General features: G+C 38.9%; 1 protein-coding gene across 1 annotated transcript; it reads left to right on the plus strand.

Moving 5' to 3' along the window:
- Window positions 1-13,795: 13,795 nt before the first annotated feature.
- LOC307002398 (uncharacterized protein) lies at window positions 13,796-22,510 on the plus strand (the record flags this gene model as incomplete). Its single annotated transcript, XM_079619979.1, has 5 exons — window positions 13,796-14,448; window positions 15,041-15,129; window positions 15,312-15,459; window positions 21,098-21,359; window positions 22,304-22,510. Exons 1-5 carry the CDS (start codon window positions 14,087-14,089, stop codon window positions 22,508-22,510), a joined length of 1,068 nt encoding a protein of 355 aa, XP_079476105.1. The 5' UTR covers window positions 13,796-14,086.
- Window positions 22,511-23,076: the final 566 nt, after the last annotated feature.

The raw sequence follows: 23,076 nt of genomic DNA on the forward strand, positions 1-23,076 counted from the left end.
GTGTGTTGTTTAAGTTGCTGTTAATAATATTTGAGAAGAAAGTCTGTCTAGCTTTGCCTAGTTCCATATTGAAAGCATGGATGGTGTCTTTGTAGATGTTATAATGGACTACAAGTTTTGTCTTCCGCCACATGCGCTCTGCTTTTCTGCATTGTCTTTTCATATTTTGCACTGCTGTTGAGTTTCTCCATGGTGCCTTTTGTCTACCACTCTTCCTGACCTTCACAGGAGCAATATCATCAATTACAATTTTAACTTTTGAGTTAAAAGAATCAAGGAGAAAATCAACAGAGTCAGCAGATATGCTTGGTGTTAAAGATATAGCCTTCATAAATAGTACACTAGTGTTCTCATTTAAGCATCTCTTCTTGACAGGCACAGATCTAGCTTCAATGGCAGGAGAGATCAATATATCAAAGAAAATACAGAAATGATCAGACAGTGCTACATCCTTAATAACAATCGATGAAATGTTTAGACCCTTACTGATAAGTAAATCTAGAGTGTGTCCACGATTGTGTGTCGGTCCATGTACATGCTGAGTCAGATCAAAAGTTTTTAAAACAGTTTTGATTTCTTTTGCCATATTGTTTTCTGCATTGTCTATGTGGATGTTGAAATCTCCGGCAATAGCAAAACAGTCAAACTCTGAGGAAATGGTTGATAACAGTTCTGTAAAATCCTCAGCAAAGGCTGAAGAGTATTTTGGAGGCCTGTAAACAATGATTAGTAAAATGCGTGGAGCACCTTTTAACACAATACCCAGATATTCAAAAGACGGGTAATTACCAAATGATATTTGCTTACATGGATAGACATCTTTAAAAAGAGCAGCTACTCCCCCACCTCTCCTACCCGTTCTGCAGACACTCATAAAAGTGAAGTTAGGAGGGGATGTTTCATTGAGGACAGTTGCACTGCAGTTGTCTTCTAGCCAAGTTTCATTTAGAAACATAAAATCCAGGTTGTATGTGGTTATTAAGTCATTGACTAGAAGTGATTTATTTTTAAGTGAGCAGATGTTTAAGAGTGCTAACTTTACAGTCTTACTTTTTGTCCGCACAGCAGTCTTAGTTTGGCGTGTAATAGGCACCAGATTAGATGGTTTTGCTGTACGGCTTTTGAAGGCCTTAGACTTTCTATCATGTAATCGAACAGCAATAGAGAAAGATACAGGCACACAGGGTTCCCGCTTGTTCTGTAAACATTTGAGAAAGTTACTGTTATCATAGCGGGGACCCGGCACATATCAATGAGAGCTGGTATCAGTTGTTTTTGGTTCACCTCGAGCCGGAGGAGGAGGGTGTGAGCCCTGTCGTTGTGGCAGAGCCCGAAGAACTCTTGCAGGAGGAGGGGGAGGGTGAGCGGGGCCCGCAGGCTTTGGTGGTTTTGGGGCCTGCCGTTTTTTGGTTGATATCTGAGGGCTTGCAAAAGAGTGGGATAGTTTGGTTCCAGCATAGACCAGTTTTTCCATTCTCTCTGAGAAGCACAGAAGTGGAGATGCTGGAGATAGAGATAGCGTGTCTGGTGAGAGGGGCTGTTGTTCTGGTGTTATCGGAGGCTGTAATATGCTGTCCTGGTTTCCCTGGCTGTTTTCCAGGAAGTCGTCCTTGGGTGTTGAATCTTGGAGCAGTTCTAGTATGTCACAGTCTGTCTGTGGGCAGGGCTCAGCTGAGATTGTGTCCGTGAGCAGAAGTCGTTGTGGCTGAGTGGTGTTATCATTGTCCTTGTGTGACGTGTCAACCGCATGTCCATTCAGGTGCTGGAGTGAAGTCCTGTGGTCATCCATACTGTGTCCAGGTGTGTGTGTGCCATTCAGGTTGAGTGGATTGGCACACACTGCAGAAGGATGATTGAGGGAGAAGTAGATATTGTCCTTTAGCACTCTTGAACCAAGTTTGTTTGGGTGGAGGCCGTCCTGTTGGAACAGTTGCCTCTGACTCCAGAAAAGATTGAAGTTGTCAATGAAGTTCACTCCTTTTATATTGCAGGTTTTTTGGAGCCATGTATTAAGCCCAAGCAACCGTGAAAACCTGTTTGTTCCTCTTGCTGGGAGTGGGCCACTGATGAATGTTTGTACTTTCAGTCTTTTAAGTGTTTCAAGAAGTTCATTGAAATCCTTCTTAAGGAGTTCTGACTGCTCTTTATGAATATCATTTTTCCCCACATGAATGATGAGTCGATTTGCAGTCTTATGTTTCATCAGAATGTTCTCAAGTTCCCTGTTTACATCAGAAATTGTTGCTTGTGGAAGGCAGCACGTAGTTGTATCCCTGCTACTAGTGTTTCGGATAATGGAGTCTCCTACTATCAGAGTCGTGTGCTCGGCTGTGCTCTGCGCTGAGTGCCGCTGTCTGCTCGACCTTGAGCGCAAGTTAGCATCAGTGTTAGCTACTGGCTTATCCAGTCTGTGTTCGATCACATTCATCACGTTTGGAGATTCCTCATTTACATTCATTAATACTTCAAATCTGTTCTCAAGATGTATAGGCGGTGGTAGGAGACCAGTGTTTGCAATCCTTGTCAGAGCCGTATCTGGGGTAGAGGATGCTACTGCGGCAATATGTGATACTCGTGACAATCTGATGTCTCGAGTGCCTTTGGGTCTCGCTCCCTGTGTGTGCCATCGATTTGTAAGTCGATCGGCTTGTTTCTCTACACTCAGTATGGCCTGCTGAGGAGCAGTAGATTCATGGGGCTCACCTGCTGTATGCTGAGGGCGTCCATGACGGAGCTCTGTTGTGTGTTCCGTCTGGTTTGGTGGTCCCGCAAATAACTTTGTTTCAAGAACTGCAATCCTTTGTAAAAGTCTGTGGCAGTTACTGCAGCAAGTAGATTTCAGAGGAGGCATTTTCTCTTATCCTTATGCAGTTGTGTTTTCTCTTCCCCGGAATGTAAGCTTTCAGTGGGAGGCTGGTCGAATAAAATAATTCAGCTTTTTTGTAGTAATCCAAGCGTTTGAGCACTGTGCTGATTTGCTGAGGTTAAAATTAGTTGATAAAAGAAGATAAAATATAAAAAATATAAAAGCGATAGAGCAAAGCGCGGAGCAGTAAGCAAGAGCGTCCGAACAGTAGCTGAGCAGGAAGTGGAAGTGCCTTCCACTTCACACTTAACAGTGCGCGCGCGCTTCCCCGCGCTCAGAAAAGGTGCAGAAGATCATCAAAAATCGTGATATCGAGGATTATTCATATTTTGAATTTGTAGGCTATTGCTAAATGGTCTAATCAACATTTCCAGTTAACGTTACAACTCGAGACAGTTCTGCATTGAATAAAGTAAAGGTAAACCATGTCTTTTGTGTAATTCTGGCCTGCCGCGGTCACTGCTGTGGGTAGCGCTAGATAGAGCACTATGCTAGCGTTGGTTCCGCCGGTGTTCTCCGGCGGTCAGAAGAAATAGCGGTGCTGTGTTAATAGATTTCACGACACTAGCAGCAATGGGTACAGACATGTATTTTGAGCTAGCTGTCACAAAAATAGACGTAGGCCTACTGGACCAATGAGGTTTTGCTAACTTTATAACCTAGAAGAGATCAAGTACTTTTGGCAGATTTTGACACATGGGTAAAACAAAAATCTATTTCAGTGACTGCACTGCAGCACTCCGTCGGTTAACGTTACTACATCAACCATCATGTTAACGATCAACCTAACAGTATTTGATTTGGTACAATTCATTCATATCGAACATTAAGCAAGCTTACCTGTACGTTTGTGCCAAGGTCCAGAAATGAGCTGTGTCCGGTGCAGACGTGCAGTACGTTGAGTGTTGATCTCCCGGTCAACCAAAAATCGATGGATTTTCAATCATATTTCCCGGTCAACTATATATCAATGCATTTTCAACCATATTTCCCGGTCAACTATATGCCGATGAATCTTCAACAACAGCGTCGTTTCCCGGTCAACTATAAATCAATGACTTTTCAACACATTCAGCGATCGCCCGGTAAACCAAATATCAATGCTTAATCAATTATAAAGATAACTATAGATCAATGTTGTTCCAATATTTTTGCCATCAACATTCATAACATCAGGTTTTCATCGATATGGTAATGGTGATTCAACATTTATTTTGCATTGCAATTTCAACATCAACCATAATGATGATTCAGATGGAAAAACAATGTTTATTCCATGTTGGCTTGCTGTCTGGGATCTCATTTCATAACGTCATATCGATGTAAACATTTGAAGTAACATATGATAATCAATATGTTTTTCTCTAGTGTAGTGTTACTGAAGTGTTCCTTTTTAACTATGCCTGCTATACTGTTCTTATTATTTGATTCAGCCCTGCTGCAAAAAATACTTTCTTAGTTAGTATTTTTGTTTTGTTTCCAGTCCAAATATCTAAAAATTCTTAAACCAAGAATTGTTTACTAGAGAAGTAAAATGACATAAGAAATTCTATTTTGTTTTAAGATAAAAAGAAAGTAATTTAAGTAATTTTTGCTTAAAACGAGCAAAATTATCTGCCAATGGGGTAAGCAAAAAATTCTTGGTTTCCATTTGAATTAAGATTTTTTTTCTTGTTTTCTATTCGAATTCAGATTTTTTTTGCTTACCCCATTGGCAGATAATTTTGCTCGTTTTAAGCAAAAATTACTTAAATTACTTTATTTTTATCTTAAAACAAAATAGAATTTCTTATGTCATTTTACTTCTCTAGTAAATGCTTCTTGATTTAATAATTTTTAGATATTTGGACTGGAAACAAAACAAAAATACTAAGTAAGAAAATCATTTTTTGCAGTGCAGGTATATGCCTACAAGGCACAACAAATATATATATATATGTATGTATATATATATATATATATATATATATATATATATATATATATATATATATATATATATATATATGTGTGTGTGTGTGTGTGTGTATTTTGTAAATTTTAAAAAGGAATTTTCACCAGAAATCTAAAATGTATTCCCACAATCATGCAGCCCTGGTTTCTTCTTGATATCAGCATGCTCACAGCTTTTATATATATATATATTTTTTTTTTAGGTAGCTACCCGTCCTGCTGACTTCAACATGAGCATGGGGAGGTAAAGTGAAAAATCAAACACCTTGGAAATGACAGGTATGCACTATGTTTCAGGAAAGGAAAGGTGTGTGACTGGTTAAGTCTCTGTCTTTAGTTCAGTGTGTTAAATAATGTGCTTTTTGCCATTTGTTGTGTATCTTTGGATGATGTTGTGTTGTAAATAAATTCAAACAATCAAAAAGCCATTTTTTTTTAAATCTCCTCATTCTTTGTGCAAGGTAATGTAATGATAGTGCCTGAGAGCTCCTAATAGGGCCATTATGGGAGGCTCTTTGTCTTTCTCAGGTGTGAAACACTCAATATTCATGGTGGTTAACGCCTCCTCGCATAAAGCTTTCTTACACAAAACATGTCATACAAATTTTAAATCAATATATTGTCTTATCTGAATGAGTATTCAGGATGATTTTCACATAGTTTTGGAGCAAATATTCTAGGCTACGTGATACAATTTTCAAAAGCCTTGCGACAAAATAATTAGTTTGTCTTTCATGACATTATTTCAGTGACTTTTTTTTTGGTCATTTTCACAAACCACGCATAAATGTTATTATCTCAAAACTACAAACTTTTACATACATGCTCAGTGTTTCCGCTACATTCATTCAGCCGTGGTGGGCCGCCACACCAAAAATCCTCCCGCCACGGCTGCAGCTTCTCAGTGAGGTCCGTCCGATATTGTGCATACTATTGTGTTATTGTTAAGCCCCACTAAAGGCATAAAAAACATTGTAAAGCACCATAAAGTTTTCGTGCACTATATTCCAAGACTTCTAAAGTCATTCGATAGCATAATGTGAGGTAAAAAATAATATTGAAGTCGTTAAGTTAAAGTTAATGAAAACTCATCTCTCCTCAGTCATTCTCCATTCAGAACTCAAACATCGCGTCACCTTCGGTTACGAGTAACACGATGACACTCTCCAAGATCAATGTTCACATTATTATACTTTATTTGTAGATAAAGGTCTATGGTTTGCATAAAATTACTTTATATTACTGTTACTGGAGTTTATTGCGTTAGTTCTGTTAGATTACAGCACTGAGCACTCTGAATTCGAATTGTTCTTCATGCGCACCCAAAAGCCAGTATTAGTTTTCCTACACTTCATAGGCTTGCAGCCTCCATGTTATTCTAATGCAGTGAGATTTTGTGTTTGTTTTATCTTAAACATAAAATAACCTGATCCTGTTTGATCAAGGCATGAGACTGTTCTGACTTTTTCAATAATCAATTTTTCATCTTGCATCAAAATCCTGTCTATTCATTGTATGCATTTGATATATGCTGTTTTAATGTACCCAAGTGTACCCTAAAATAATAAGAGTTTAATATACTGGCTCTTAATTTCTTTTTATTAATTAACCACTCGTAAACTTATGTTCACTGTTCTTTTTTATAAATATAGGTTTTGTGTTAAATCTACAGTATATTCATTGAGTGGAATCGAGAATCGAAATTGAATCGAATTGAGAGCTTGCGAATTTAAATCGAATTGGAACATCTGAATCGATACCCATCCCTAATTATAATACTTAGGGGAGGTTTAAACACCTGGGGCAAGGGGGCGTGGCCCGTGGGAATATCACGCATGGGCGACGCCCCCTCCCCCTGGGGAAATGGGCCTGCCACCACAGCTGGAAAAAATCCTAGAGGAAACACTGATGCTGCTGACATATTATTGTAGCAGAGTTTGTGCTGAATGCAGTGTAATAATACTTTAGTCATGAAAATGTCACAAGTAACAGAAATAAGCACAAATGTTAGAGCATGTCAGAACACCTCCAGGACCCAGAAAACACCTCAGACCCCTGAGGGTTAATGGCGTTAACGCAAACCCATTTTAACGGCGTCAATTTTTTTATCGCGAGATTAACGCCTAGCAAACTTTGTAGTTTTTTTCACATGCTTTTGCAACAACTAGTAACGTTATTAAAACTACAACACCACACCGGATCTAGCTAGACCAGAAACAAAACAACAGGCACGCCGCACACACTTGTTTGGGCTTGCGATGCGAACCGGCCAAAGAGTGGACGGGAAGCACAGCGCTGAGCCGCGTCTAGGACAACTGAGCGCGTCTAGCACATCGGACGCGCACTTTCTCAGTTTATGGCCAGCAATAAAAACGCTGAATGGCGCCGCCGGTGTGTGTACACTCATAGATAATAATGTGTTCGAATTTTAAATACGAGCCGCTGCGCGACGCGGCGCTTCTCGTCTGAACGTTACGTTTTGAGTGGATGAATGATGAGCGCGAGACGCCAAAATGGAGGCCAATAAAGATTCTGAATGGAAAGTTTACTTTTAAAAAGTTGCCAAATGGTTCAATTGACAAGACCAAAGTGGTGTGTTGTGTTGTTGTGAACTGAGCTATCATCGCAGCACGTCCAGGCTAAATACCACTTGATAGTCAAGCGCACACACACACACACACTCAGCTGATGCGTTTCTACGGCCACTCGTCAATATAAGTAACGTTACCTCGTCAGTATTTCTTTCAGTCTTTTATTGATGGACAGTGTCACATTGTGTGAGAGATTATTTGCTCCAAGTGAGAATGTTAGTGTGAAATTGAACACAGTATGCCAATGTTGTTTAAAAAAAAAAAAAAAACATTTGCACAAAGCAAGCCGATCCACTTTTCCATGTTGATAAGAGCTTTAAAATGAGAAAAAAATAATGGGACAAAAAGAAATCAAGAGACATTTAGAATAGATAAAAATGTGCGATTAATCGCGAGTTAACTATGACATTAATGCGATTAATCGCGATTAAATATTTTAATCGTTTGACAGCCCTACTTCTAAGTCATGGATGTAATCCAAAGCCTCATCCAGAGCACCTGTAAAGATAAAGAAATTAAAAAACAGTCTTAACATATTTATGCTACCTTTCAACACAACACAGAACAGTAATCATGTCATGTCAACTCTTAAATGACATCACTGCAGAAAGAATGTCATTCAGAGCCCCCTACAGCTAGACAGCATGAGACTGTTACAGAGTTACAGATGTAGGCTAACGTTAGTTAAATTAAAAATATATGTGTGTGTTAGTAATGTTGAGAGAGAAAATAAATCCAATCACTGTGTGCAGCAGTGGAGTTTTGCTGGCATCTAATGGGGAAAATCTGTAACTGCGGCCAAACAAAATATTACCGCTTATTTTTTGAGATATCAACCTCAAATTTAGAACACAACTTATTTAGATTTATGGCTTTGATTTCTAGACGTTTTAGAGTAATGTGTATATATATTTTATATAAAATAATTTTCATAAACTTACACCTATAAAACTTTGTTGGGGGATTTACTTATTAATTTTAAGCAATAATCTGCCAAGGGTATTCTTTAAATAAGACCAAACTTAAAGGATTAGTTCACTTTTAAAATGAAAATTCTGTCATCATATACTCACCCTTAAGTTGTTTCAAACCTGTATGAATTTCTTTCCTCTGCTGAACACAAAGGAAGATATTAAGAAGAATGTCGGTAACCAGACAGTTTTTGGTTCCCAATGACTGCCATAGTATATTTTTTTCCTACTATGGCAGTCATTGGGAACCAAAAACTGTCTGGTTACCGACATTCTTCTTAATATCTTCCTTTGTGTTCAGCAGAGGAAAGAAATTCATACAGGTTTGAAACAACTTAAGGGTGAGTATATGATGACAGAATTTTCACTTTAAAAGTAAACTAATCCTTTAAGTCTGTGCTCTCAAGTTTTAAAATTTTATGACAGTTTTTTGACACAGACACCAACGTAATCATCCGGAGCGAAGTGCCGGCTACAGACATAGGTGCTACCTCTTTTTATATCAAAACTGTTCCCTTCCTCTCTTCGGATCGCCTGTATCCATTTGGGTTTCAGGTTTGGATCCACAGGAAAGGAATGAAATGAAAGGTAGGGCTGTTTTTGGGTGGAACAGGAACAGCCTGGAACACAACAGAAACTGCGACTCTTCGACTCTGCCATTTTTCGTATCTGCCGTTACGATAACAGGAAGTTCTAATACACTTCAGTGACGTATTTCCGGTCGAAAAATGCGGAAGTGCGTAAAAGGTCTATTGCGAGAACCACTAGTAGATCACATGACATGGGAAATAATTCTCATGAGAGTTTTGATGTTTCCCGTGCCACGGGGGAGGGGAAAACGTATTTTTTTGCGAGAACTAAGATGTTTCCCGTGCCACGGGGGAGGGGAAAACATAATTTTTTGCTAGAACTAAGATGTTTCCCGTGCCATGGGGGAGGGGAAAACATAATTATCATGGTTTACCAAAAAAAAAGGGGAAAAGCAAACATTATAAAAGCATGAACAGAAGCCTTCTAAACCATTTCTCTTTGTGCTCTGTGTACTCTCTAAAATGACATCTAAGAAAAGATTTTCTGTCAATGAGATTTTGACACAGTTTTTTGACAGTGAAAGTGACATAGAGGAGAATGTGTCTGAGCCCGATGATAATATTGAGGAGGACCCTGATTATGAGGCATCCTCCTCAGATGAGAATGAGACTCCTAGTGTTGACCATCCTGTTGTCTCTCAACCACCCACAAACCCATTACCTTCCAAAAATGGAAAGTTATCATGGTCCCGCTCACCACCTGAACGACAGGGTAGACTTAGTGCAGCTAATGTCATCAAAATGGTTCCAGGGCCCACTAGATATGCTGTGAGCCATGTCCAAGATATAAAATCAGCATTTGATCTTTTCATCACACCATCAATTGAAAAGGATGTACTTGAAATGACAAACTAGAGGGTAGGCGTGTGTATGGGGACGGTTGGAAAGACTTTGATGTGACTGACTTGCAAGCCTACATTGGGTTGCTCATTTTGGCAGGGGTCTACAAGTCAAAAGGAGAAGCAACAGCAAGCCTTTGGAATGCTGACACTGGAAGGGCAATATTTCCAGCCACCATGTCTCTAAAGACATTCCATGTTTTCTCCCGTGTCATACGTTTTGATGACAGAGAAACAAGACAGGGCAGACGAGATCGTGACAAACTCGCAGCAATACGGGATGTATGGGACAAGTGGGTCCAGCGATTACTAGGGGTGGGTATTGGCAAGGACTTCACGATACGATACGCATCACGATACAATTTCATCACGATACATCACGATACGATAAATATTGCGATATTCCACACAGTTAACTAAAAATGTAAAACCAAAATAAAATACAAGTTTCGGTGTGCCACCTGAGTAGTCTTAGATCAGATCACATTGATAAATCAGCAGAAGAATTGAGTCAAAACAATATAATACAAAATTTCCTTTCCAATTAATTTTTTTAGCTGCCATAACAAAATAGACTTGAACTTTTAACAATGTTAACATTAAAAACGTTAAAATAATAAAGTGCATTAGATATTTAAAACTAAATTAAAGTGTAGTGCACAGTTACGGTAAGTTAACTCACTGAGGTTATGTGGGGCTGAGCTTGAATAAAATAAAATAAAAACATGGAAATAAAGTGCAGATACTCAGGTACTGTCCATGTAAACAATGAAGTGAAATATGCAGCTTTCACTACCGAAATTGAGAGAGTGTGTGTGCGCTACTGAGTGAGCGTGCGTTTGTTTGTTTGTGTGTGTGTGTGTGTGAGCGCGAGAGAGTGCGTGTGTGAGTGAATGTGCGTTTGTGTGAGTGAGTGAGCGAGTGAGTGTGTGTGCGCTACTGAGTGAGCGTGCGTTTGTGTGTGTGAGTGAGCGCGAGAGTGTGTGTGTGTGTGTGCGAGCGCGCTGTTTGTGTGAGTGAGTGAGCGTGAGAGAGTGCGTGTGTGTGAGAGCGTGTGAGCGCTGTTTGTGTGTGTGAGTGAGCGCGAGAGAGTGTGTGTATGTGTGCGAGTGAATGTGTGTGTGAGACGGCACGCGATGACTGGTCGGAAAGCAACGTGTAGTCTGATATGTTTCTTGTCCACGACAAGAACATAAAGCCGCCATACTGCGACATCTACAGGAACGGCGGTTTGTAGTTCACCAGGTCACACCCCGTTTAAAACGTGATTTAATTATTATTATTTTTTTTTACATCGATTTTTTGAGCTGGAAATCGATGTTGTATATCATGAATATAAAAATCGCGATGTATTGCTGTATCGATTTTTTAGCACACCCCTAGCGATTACCCTTTCTTTACAATCCAGGCCCCCACATCACTGTGGATGAATGTCTGGTTGCATTTCGTGGGCGCTGCCCTTTCAGACAAAACATACCAAGCAAACCAGCCAAATATGGCATAAAAATATGGGCCGCATGTGATGCACAGTCCAGCTATGCCTGGAATATGCAGGTGTACACGGGTAAATCACCTGGAGAAGCACCATATGGCCATAACATTACATGTGATAATTTTTTCACATCGTACGCCCTGGGTGAAGAACTGCTAAAAAGGAAGGTTACCATGTTGGGGACAGTGAGAAAAAATAAGCCAGAACTTCCTGAACAGGAAGGTAACATCTTCAATGTTTGTCTTCACTGAAAAAGCCACTGTCGTCTCCTATTGCCCCAAGAAAGGGAAAAATGTCCTGCTAATGAGCACTATGCACAAAGATGCTGTTCTGAGCACCAGAGAAGACCGAAAACCACAAATGGTCCTGCATTACAATGAGACAAAGGGAGGGGTTGATAATTTGGACAAGGTTACAGCCACCTACAGCTGCCGACGCATGACTGCCCGTTGGCCCCTTGTCATTTTCTTCAACATCATTGATGTGAGCGCCTACAATGCCTTTGTGTTATGGAGTGAAATAAACAAGGACTGGAATAGCGGAAACCTGAGTCGAAGGAGAATTTTCCTGGAGCAGCTGGGTTTTGAGCTAGTGAAACCTCACATCGAGAGAAGACGGTGCCTTCCAAGAGCACCAACGGCTGCTACAACTGTTGTGAAGGAAATCCAAATGGAGACCCACACACCATTGGTTCAAACTGCAGGCAGGAAACGTGGCAGGTGCCAGGTCTGTCCCAACAGAAATGACACCAAGACCAGCAACATTTGTGTGAAATGCAAAAAATACATCTGCAAGGAGCACGCACACACTTTCTGCACATCATGTGCAAAGTAGTGCAGACGAAAGGCTGGAATGTACATGTCTGGATGTCAATTTAAAAGGCTATTTAAGTAGGCTATTAAAGACATAAATTACCTGAGACACAAACCTTTGTAAAAAAAAAAAATCATATTCTGGAGGTTTAAATTGCTGGGGTCAAATCGACCCCAGTGGGTAAAATTTTTTCTCAGATTTGAGGGTAACAGGAGGGTTAAGTCCGAATCTCGCGATAATTTGTACTTCACCCAGGTAATTCTCGCCTACTCTTTTGGATTCATACATACTTTTTTGCTCGCCTACTCTTTTCCCCATACTAAATAGTAGGGAAGTATGCGGTTTGGAACGCAGCCAGGCAGTTTGAAAAAACAAGGAATAATGGCGGAAAGTAGAACTATCCGCAAATACCCACAAGATGGCGCTGTAGAGCCCACCCCGAATAAAGTTAGTTCAGAGAAATGTTGTTAAACATTTAAAGGTCGCCCTCTGGTGTTCGTCAGCGGGATTACAACTTCAACGTGACTCAAAATCTGAGCGTGTTTGACACGTCGATGTTCTGCAACAGTCACAAATACACGAACGGGTCTCAGCGGACCTTGGTGTTATTAATGCTACACAAGAGAGAACATAGCAGGATTTTCTCACTGCAACGCACTCCTGTGGACAACAGGAATTCTCCGTCTGTTGCTAGGCTCCCGTAAACACAATTGCACAAATGCCTAATATTAATACCCAAAAATACACATGAATATGAATATGAACATTGCTCACAAAACCAAAGTTTGAAACGCTGCCTAAAATAACTCCACCAAGTTGTAGCGACAATCACTTTCGGGGAATAATTAACTCAAATGAAGTGAAAGAGTCTATGAATATGATTTGCTTATCGTCTACAAATATAAAATTCCCCAAAGAGGGAATATTCAATCATTTAAAGGTAACCTTTACCAGGATTAATTTCAGTTATCTGAACAATCTGTTCGTCCCACGAACTGGATGCTAGACTTCCTTATCAAACAGCAATAAAAGTACCCTTCTTACAAACCCCAAGAAAGATTAATCTTCTGATCAGGAAAAACAATCTTTCCTATGTTTATACAATTTAGGTTACTGAAAAAGTAACAAGAAAATAAATCTTCGTAGCTTGGATCATACGATTTCAGGGACTTCGATTTGGTGAGCAATAAAACAGATTCAATTCAAGAAGCTTATTGGGTTTAATAAAAACAAACTAAAGAATGCATGACTACGATTCACACAGAGTAAATATGAGTATATAGCAAAACAAACAGTACAATTTAAAACAAGATAATTGAACAACGAATAATAAGGAGAGAGAGAGAGAGAGAGAGAGAGAGAGAATGATGATTTTCAATAAGTTAACTTTCCAAGAGAGACCCCTAGATAATCCCGCACGCGGGAATAGCCTAGACAACCTAGACAACCAAAACTATGGAAGTTTTTTCCTAACATAATTAAAATTAAAATACTTCAAAAAATCAAATAATAAATCAAAGTCTCAAAACAACTGCACAAATGATAAATAAAATGGTCAAACTATTAAATAATAAATCAAACTCTCAAAATGGCTGCTCAAATGATAAATCAAATGCTCAAATGCTATTTCATTTCCTCATTCGTGGAAGCATGAACTGTGTCAAAAATCAAATTAAAACTCATTTGTATTAGATTTTTAATTTTCATTATCAACCCAGTATAAACCTGTCATAATTAAATCTATAAGTCAATGCTCAAATCCTAAATCAAATGCTCAAATTATAAATCAAATGCTCAAACCAACATCGAAAATTAAAATTCAAATGCTCAAACGGACATCGCAAATGATAAATCAAATGCTCAAACTGAAGCCGGAAACGGCAAATGATACAACAAATGCAAATGAGGAGTGTCAATCAAGTAGCGTGAGCGGAGCTTTGAGACGGAACGGTGTTTACCTCATCGGCGATAATGGTTTTTCAAGAGGTATTTTTACATTTGCGTGCCCTCTCCGAAGATGTGTCCTTGGGAACCTTTGATGAAAAGGTTTTGGAGTCAACGGTGGAATACCTTCTTGAAAGAATGGGAGAAATATCGGCCCTTGGAGACACCGAGGTCAACAACGTTGCGATTGCAAACCTGCGCGAGGTACTGAGGCAACTGCAGGTACAAAAAGTCAGAGAAACGCCATTGCCAGGGAGACCAAGTCAAAACATCCCACCAGAGACCATCGAGACGTATCTAATGCGAGGTATAAAGGCTGTGGAAATCGCACGATTGTTTGGCGTTTCGGAGATGACTATACGTCGTCGAATGCGTGAATATGGAATTAGGTAAGTCACATATGGTCACATACTTTTTGTCTTATCACTAATTTGCAGGGGGTGCTGCGAAACAATAATTTAGTTATTGAAGAAATTAACGTTACTCACTAACGTTAACGTTACGTCTGATCAGTGTTTCTGTCAGAACTTCAACATGTCTGTGCAGTTTGATTTTAATTAAAAGCCCTTAGAATTAATCTTTGTAAGGGACCACTTGTAACCAAACAGGTTTAACGTTACGTTCCTATCTCTTTAAGGCCCGGTTTCACAGACAGCGCTTAGTTTAAGCCAGCATTTTATAAAAATGCCTTAGATAAAACATTACTGATGTGCATCTTGAGACAAACAATGACACTGGCATATTTCAAGATCTGTCACTGTAAGTTATTTTCAACTCTAATTTGCATTTTAGTCTGGGAGTAACTTAAGAAATGTCTTTGAAACCAGCGGTAAATTTACTGTACTAGAAGCACTAGAAGTTAATGAAGTCCCATAAAACTTGCTTGTTTCAAATTGTTCTTTCTAAATTAATTTTGAACTAGTTCCTGTCTTTGTGGCTTAAACCTTGTTTTTCTTTAATTGCCATACCATTGTGCTACAGAACTGTAGCAGAAATCCAGAACCTCTACCCCAACTCTGGCTACCGTATGATGCATGGCCACTTGAGCTCAAGAGGTGTTAAAGTACAAGGTAAGACTTGTTCATCTTAATGTAAAATAATGATTATTGCATACAATTGGCCATACTTCTACAGAAGCCTAGACACCATTAGCCTACATTAAGTAGGCTAACTCCTGAAACAGGCAAATTCGATCTTCAGTAGTCAGAGAATTTATACAGGTAAGATTAAGATTTCTCTTTTGTTATATTAGTTGAAAGAGTGCGCGAGTCCCTACGGAGAGTGGATCCACAGGGAACACAGCTACGAGCCTTGTCGCTACGCACAATAAGGCGTCGACAGTATTCTGTTCCAGCACCTAATGCCATGTGGCATATAGATGGGAACCACAAACTAATTAGGTATGTTTTTAAGCTTTAAAGGATTAGTTCACTTTAGAATTAAAATGTCCTGATAATTTACTTACCCCCATGTCATCTAAGATGTTCATATCTTTCTTACAACCATGCGACCACATAAGCAGTGCTTTCCCATGTTCATAGAATCACAGAACTATCCCTGTAAATAGAACCGTCTGAGTGCATGAGTTTTATCAGAGATGCCAAGCACTTTTTTCTTTTCTTTTCTTTTTTACAGATGTCTACATGACAAATGATTACCGCCTGAATAGGCCTAATGACAGAATTTATCTTTTAGTTTGCTGACATTTTGTTCCTTGATTTATAAAGTCACTGTTCCGGCAACATTTTTTTTGTATAGGTGGAGGATCCATGGAGGCATAGATGGCTTCAGCAGGATGATAGTGTACTTAAAAGCTGCTATGAAAAACAGTGCTTCTGTTGTGCTGCACAGTTTCATACAAGCTGTAAATCGCTTTGGATTACCCTCCAGAGTGCGATCTGATAAGGGCCGGGAGAATGTTGATGTGGCCTACTTCATGGTGTCCAATCGAGGGGAAAACCGACACTCCCACATCACAGGGCGCAGTGTCCATAACCAAAGTTTTTTTTTTCCCCCTTTTATTATTACTCAAAAAGTCATATGCCATTAAGTGATTAAATATCAGCATCTAAAATTAAGAATGTTTTGTAAGAAATGCAGTCAAGTCAAGTCAAGTCATCTTTATTTATATAGCGCTTTTTACAATACAGATTGTATCAAAGCAGCTTCACAGTGATAACATGAAAATAATACAAAAAATAATTTCATCATCATCCACCTTTAAGGCAGATCTATAATATTGTTGAATATTAAATGTCCCCAACTAAGCAAGCCAGAAGGTAAGGCAACAGCGGCAAGGAACCAAAACTCCATCAGGTGACAGAAGGGAGAAAAAAACCTTGGGAGAACCCAGGCTCAGTCGGGGGCCAGTTCTCCTCTGGCCAATGAGTGAACAGTGTATGAAGTTCAGAATGAATCAGAGTATTTGTCCAGTTCCGGTTGGTTGAAGTCGGAGTGGAGAGGAGGAGAGACTGGTTGACACTTCAGGTCAGCGGCGTCGTCGTCGTGTCCTGGCGCTGGTCCTTCATCAGATCTGGATACGGCCTGGTTCCAGTGGACAGCGGTAAACCTCGGGATAGACAGAGAGACTAATATTAGCGTAGACGCCGTCCTTCTTATGATGTACCAAGTACATCAGGATTACGGGAAGTGTTCCCGGTCCCGGCTGTTCTAAACTATGCAGCCTAATTATATAAGTCTATAATGTGTTATGTGTATGCTAGGCTGAAGAGATGTGTTTTTAGTCTAGATTTGAACTGACAGAGTGTGTCTGCTTCCCGGACAATGGTAGGAAGACTGTTCCAAAGTTTTGGTGCTAAATAGGAAAAGGATCTACCGCCAGCAGTCGATTTTGATATTCTAGGTATTATTAACTGACCGGAATTTTGAGATCGCAGTAGACGTGAAGGACTATAATGCGTTAAGAGCTCGCTCAAGTACTGCGGAGCTAAACCATTTAGTGCTTTGTAAGTGATCAGCAATATTTTAAAATTTATCCGATGTTTAATAGGCAGCCAATGCAGTGTTGACAGAACAGGGCTAATATGGTCATACTTCCTGGTTCTAGTAAGAACTCGAGCTGCTGCGTTTTGAACTAGCTGTAGTTTGTTTATTAAGCGTGCAGGGCAACCACCCAGTAGAGCATTACAATAATCTAGCCTTGAGGTCATAAACGCATGAACTAATTGTTCTGCATTATTCATTGAGAGCATATGACGTAATTTAGATATATTTTTAAGATGGAAGAAAGCGGTTTTACAGATACTAGACACATGACTTTCAAATGAAAGATTGGTATCAAAGAGCACACCCAGGTTCCTAACCGACGACGAAGACTTAACAGAGCAGCCATCAAGTGTTAGACAGTACTCTAGGTTATTACGTGTGGAAGTTTTTTGTCCAATAATTAGAATCTCTGTTTTTTCTGAATTTAGTAGTAGGAAATTACTAGTCATCCAATTTTTTATATCAGCTATGCATTCCGTTAATTTTGTGAATTCGTAGGTTTCGTTAGGTTTTGAAGAAATATACAGCTGAGTATCGTCGGCATAACAGTGAAAGCTAATTCCATGTTTCCTAATGATATCTCCTAATGGTAGCATATACAGAGTGAACAGCAGCGGTCCTAGTACTGAGCCTTGTGGTACGCCATACTGAACTTGTGATTGATAAGACATCTCTTCATTTACTGCTACAAACTGATAACGGTCAGATAAGTATGATTTAAACCATGCTAGTGCAATTCCACTAATGCCAACATAATGTTCGAGTCTATTTAAAAGGATGTTGTGGTCAATGGTGTCAAATGCAGCACTAAGATCCAGTAATACTAATAGAGAGATACAACCACGATCGGATGATAAGAGCAAATCATTTGTGACTCTAACGAGAGCGGTCTCGGTACTATGGTACGGTCTAAATCCGGACTGAAAATCCTCGCAGATATCATTTCTTTCAAGAAAAGAACACAGTTGTGAGGATACTGCTTTTTCTAATATTTTTGACAGAAATGGCAGATTAGAGATCGGCCTGTAATTGACTAGCTTTGTAGGATCAAGTTGCTGTTTTTTAACAAGCGGTTTAATCATAGCTAGCTTAAAGGTTTTCGGTACGTATCCTAGAGACAAAGATGAATTAATGATATTAAGAAGAGGATCTATGACATCTGGAAGCATCTCTTTCAGCAGCTTAGTCGGTATAGGGTCTAACATGCACGTTGTCGATTTAGATGATTTGACGAGTTTGCAAAATGCGATACTGTATTAGACGGTTGCATAGTTATAATTTTGTCCCTGATATTATCGATCTTATAAGTGAAGAAGTTCATAAAGTCATTACTGCTGTGTTGCATGGAAACTTCTGGGCTTGAAGCTTTCTTTTTCGTTAGTTTAGCCACTGTTTCAAATAAATACCTAGGATTATGTTTATTATCTTCTAATAGGGTTGAAAAATAAGCAGATCTAGCAGCTTTTAAAGCCTCTCTGTAAGCAATCGAGCTCTCCTTCCATGAAATCCTAAACACCTCTAGTTTTGTTTTCTTCCAGTTGCGCTCCATTTTTCTGGCTGCTCTCTTAAGGGCCTGAGTGTGCTCGTTGTGCCACGGCGTTGGACTATGTTCTTTAATCTTCTTTAAGCGCAGCGGAGCAACTGTGTCTAAAGTGCTGGAAAAGAGAGAGTTAAAAGTTTCTGTTGCAATATCAAGTTCTTCTAAGCTATCCGGGATGCTGAGATGATGAAACTGATTAGGAAGGTTATTGATAAAGCAATCTTTAGTGGCAGAAGTGATCGGTCTAACATATTTATAACACGGAGTCGGCTTTGCAGCCTTGGCTAAATGTAATTTACACGAGACTAGATAGTGATCTGAGATGTCATCGCTCTGTTGCAGTATTTCAACGGCATCAACATCTATTCCATGTGATAGTATTAGATCTAGAGTATGATTACGACAATGAGTCGGTCCTGACACGTGTTGTCTAACTCCAATTGAGTTTATAATGTCTTTAAATGCCAATCCCAATGCATCTTTTTCATTATCTATGTGTATATTAAAGTCACCAACAATTAGTACTTTATCTGCAGCCAATACTAATTCTGATAGAAAGTCCGCAAATTCTTTGATAAAGTCTGTATGGTGCCCTGGTGGCCTATATACAGTAGCCAGCAGAATTTTCAAACGTGATTTATCGTTTACACTATATATTTTTACATTAAGCACCAACACTTCAAAAGAATTATATTTACAACTAGATTTCTTAGTGGTTTTGAAAATATTACTATAAATTACAGCAACACCTCCTCCTTTGCGTTTCAGACGAGGTTCATGTTTATAACCGTAATCTTGTGGGGTTGACTCATTTAAAGCAATGTAATCGTTTGGTTTTAGCCAGGTTTCTGTTAAACACAGCACATCTAGGTTATAATCTGTAATCATATCATTAACTATTAGCGCTTTTGAAGTAAGAGATCGAATATTCAGCAACCCAAGCTTTATCATTTGCTCATTTGTATTATATCTGTTTTTTATTTGTTGAAGATCAATTAAATTTTTAACCTTAGATGGGTTTGAACGTATTTTGGATTTCCAAGTTCGGGGAACAGACACAGTCTCTATATGATGATATCTAGGTGAAAGAGGCTCTATGTGATGGGATTTATCTGACCTTGGTGACGTGAGGCCGCTAGCAGACGGTCGGTTAAGCCAGTCTGTCTGCTTCCTGACCTGAGGCCCAGATTGTCATGTTTTAGCTCTAAGACTATGAGCCAAATTACTAGAGAGAAGAGCAGCACCATCCCAGGAGGGATGAATACCATCTCTTTTCAACAGGTCAGGTTTGCCCCAAAAACTTTTCCAATTGTCTATGAATTCTATATTATTCTGCGGACACCACCCAGACAGCCAGCCATTGAGTGAACACAATCTACTAACTATCTCATCACTCCGGCGAACAGGAAGGGGGCCAGAGCAAATTACAGTGCTTGACATCGTACTTGCAAGTTCACACACCTCTTTAATATTAATTTTGGTGATCTCCGACTGGCGAAGTCGAACATCATTAGTGCCGACGTGAATAATAATCTTAGAGAATTTACGTTTAGCATTAGCCAGCACTTTCAAATTTGCTTTGATGTCAGGCGCTCTGGCTCCCGGCAAACATGTGACTATGGTGGCTGGTGTCTCTATTTTCACGTTCCGTGTAATAGAATCGCCAATAACTAGGGCACAATCAGAATAATTCTCAGTGGGTGTTTCACTGAGCGGGGCAAATCGATTTGTTATCGGAACGGAAAAGGGGTTTTTTGATCCGCGACTAGAGCGATCTCTCACTGTCACCCATCTGCCCTGCTGCACGGGCTCTACTTCAGCCGGAACCGACTCATGTAAAGAGTTCACTAGGCTAGGCGCATCCAAAATAGTATCTAAAGCTCTAGCACTCTTCTTACTATTCTCGATTAAAGTTTGGATGCGTGTCTCTAGTTCTGAAATCTTCTCCGTCAGCCTGACTGTCTCCTTGCATTTATCACATATAAATCCTATATTGCCGACAGAGAAGGCTATGGTAAACATGTGACATGAAGTGCAGGTGACAATAACAGGAGAAGACATTACTCACCGTGTTTGTTGACTGATTCTTACTCACCTGGGCTTTTATGAACTCAAAGGCGCGGGCGCGCGAGAGAAAAATAAATAACTGAGCGCACGGGTGGTGCGTTAAAAGGCTAGCGAGTTAGCGTGTTGTGCTGACAATAACGGAAGCTAGCAATGTCAGGTTAATCTGAGATGTTGAGTAAGATGTATTTAGTAGTATAAACAACTAGAATTTATAATAAATGATGGTTCAAAACAGAAAGAAATACGAAGCTAATACGAGGCTTAGACGCAGCAAACAAACTCACAGCAGCAGCAGTCACAGCGAGGCAGACAGGAGCAATCGACCGCAGACAGGAGCAATCGACCTCAAGCGTAGTGCCAAGTATCTACGTTATCACAATACATCGGGCTTGTTGTCTGAGGAAACATTTATGTTATAATTACAGGATCGAGAGACTGTGGAGGGACGTTTACCAGCAAGTTTTGGACCTGTTATCCTGTCTCTTCCTTGATCTGGAGGCAGATGGCACATTAAATCCTGACAATGAGGTGCATCTTTTTGCTCTGCATTGGACCTATCTGCCACAGCTGCAAAGGCATCTCGGATTTTTCCAGGAGGCATGGAATAATCACAAAATCAGAACAGCAGGCAACCAGTCTCCACTGCAACTCTGGACAAGGTTCCAGGATGTTCAAGATCCATACCAGGTGCTTTCAAATTGTTAAGTTAGTCACCTGCTAATCAAAATCACAAATTTAAGTAGTGGATTTTCTTGCAAACAAGAAAATGAACTACAAAAATATTAAAGGAATAGTTGCAGGTTTGTTTTAGGGGGTTTATACACAAAATAAGGCCTTAAAGGATTAGTTCACTTTCAAATAACATTTCCTGATAATTTACTCACCTCCATGTCATCCAAGATAAATAAATTAAGGTTTTTGAGGAAAACATTCCAGGATTTTTCTACATATAACGGACTTCAATGGCATCCAACGGTTTGAAGGTTCGGTTTTTTCAAGGAAATATTTATTTGAAAGTGAACTACTCCTTTAAAAAGGTCTTAAATTGCAGCATAAAGTCTTGAATTCATAAAGACGTAACATTACAAGTTACGTGTACTGTAAACATTTCTTCCCCAATAATTTTATCTCGTTTTCCAATACAAATATCTGAACATCCTTGAATAAAAATACGTGATGAGAAGGCTTAGTAAAAGTGATTTCTATACTTAGTTGAGCTAGATTTTTTTTTGTAAAATATTTTGGAAATTAACAATTAAATCTACTGAAGCAAGATTCTTGTAGGTAATTGATAATATTGAAATATTTAATTGCTTAAAATAGTTACATAAATGTACAAAAATAGATAATTATTTAAACTTAAAAAATCCTAGTATCACAATAGTTACTGACAATAACACTGACTGGAAGTTATATTTTCAAACTTTGATTTGTTATAATTCATTGTGTAGAAATGTACATTTAGAGAACTTATTGACATTGTGTTCTCATTAATATATTTAATTCATTGGTCTTATGTTTACCTTCATAAAAATGCAGAAATCCTGAACAAAAATTAATAGTCCATCATCAGTTCCTAAGCATCCTTTACTGTAGATTGAGGAGAATGTAACAGATTTTCTTTACTCCAGGTGGATGACTACTATGGTGTGGACTGGGAAGGACCACACTCCTGTGAGGAAGAAGGTGTGAATATCCCCGAGGTTCAACTACCACGAGAACTTGCAACCTTGCCTCATCCTGATGTTCCATTTTTAAGTTCTATTCAAATTTACTTTGATACAGTCAGTGTGGTAACCCAGTTATTGTCAATCACAGAAACTTGTGCCTCCTTATAATAACATCATGTTCAACTCTTGAGATTCTTGAATCAAATGTTTATTGATGTACAAATAAATAAATAAATTCTGATGCACTGGCTGGTAATTACATTTGATTAAACTTACAAATACACATTAAAAATATTAAATTACTAGTACATTTACCTTTTTTAACATAAAATGTAATCTTTAAGTTAAATTATGTAACTTACTACAAATAAATAAATGGACAAATTTACATTTGATAAAACTTAAAAATACACATTAAAAATATTACAGTACTAGTACATTTACCTTTTTTTTACATCAAATTTCATCTTTAAGTTAAAAATTATGTAACTTGCTACAAATAAATAGACATGAAATTATAATATCATGTAGTTTTTAGTTTCATTTTAATTCATTTATCTCAAACAGTCCAATTAAAAGCCAGATGGCAGGGAGCATACTGATGTAGACCTTATGCTTCGGACTCTGGGTCCGTATGAATTAGCTCAAATGATCCATAGGGAATTTTAATAACTAATCATGAATATGATTAATATTTTGCATATTACAGTTACATTAAAGTGTCGAAAGTGAAA

Source organism: Phoxinus phoxinus (genome assembly GCF_949152265.1).
Source record: "Phoxinus phoxinus genome assembly, chromosome: 8".
Lineage (NCBI taxonomy): Eukaryota > Metazoa > Chordata > Actinopteri > Cypriniformes > Leuciscidae > Phoxinus > Phoxinus phoxinus.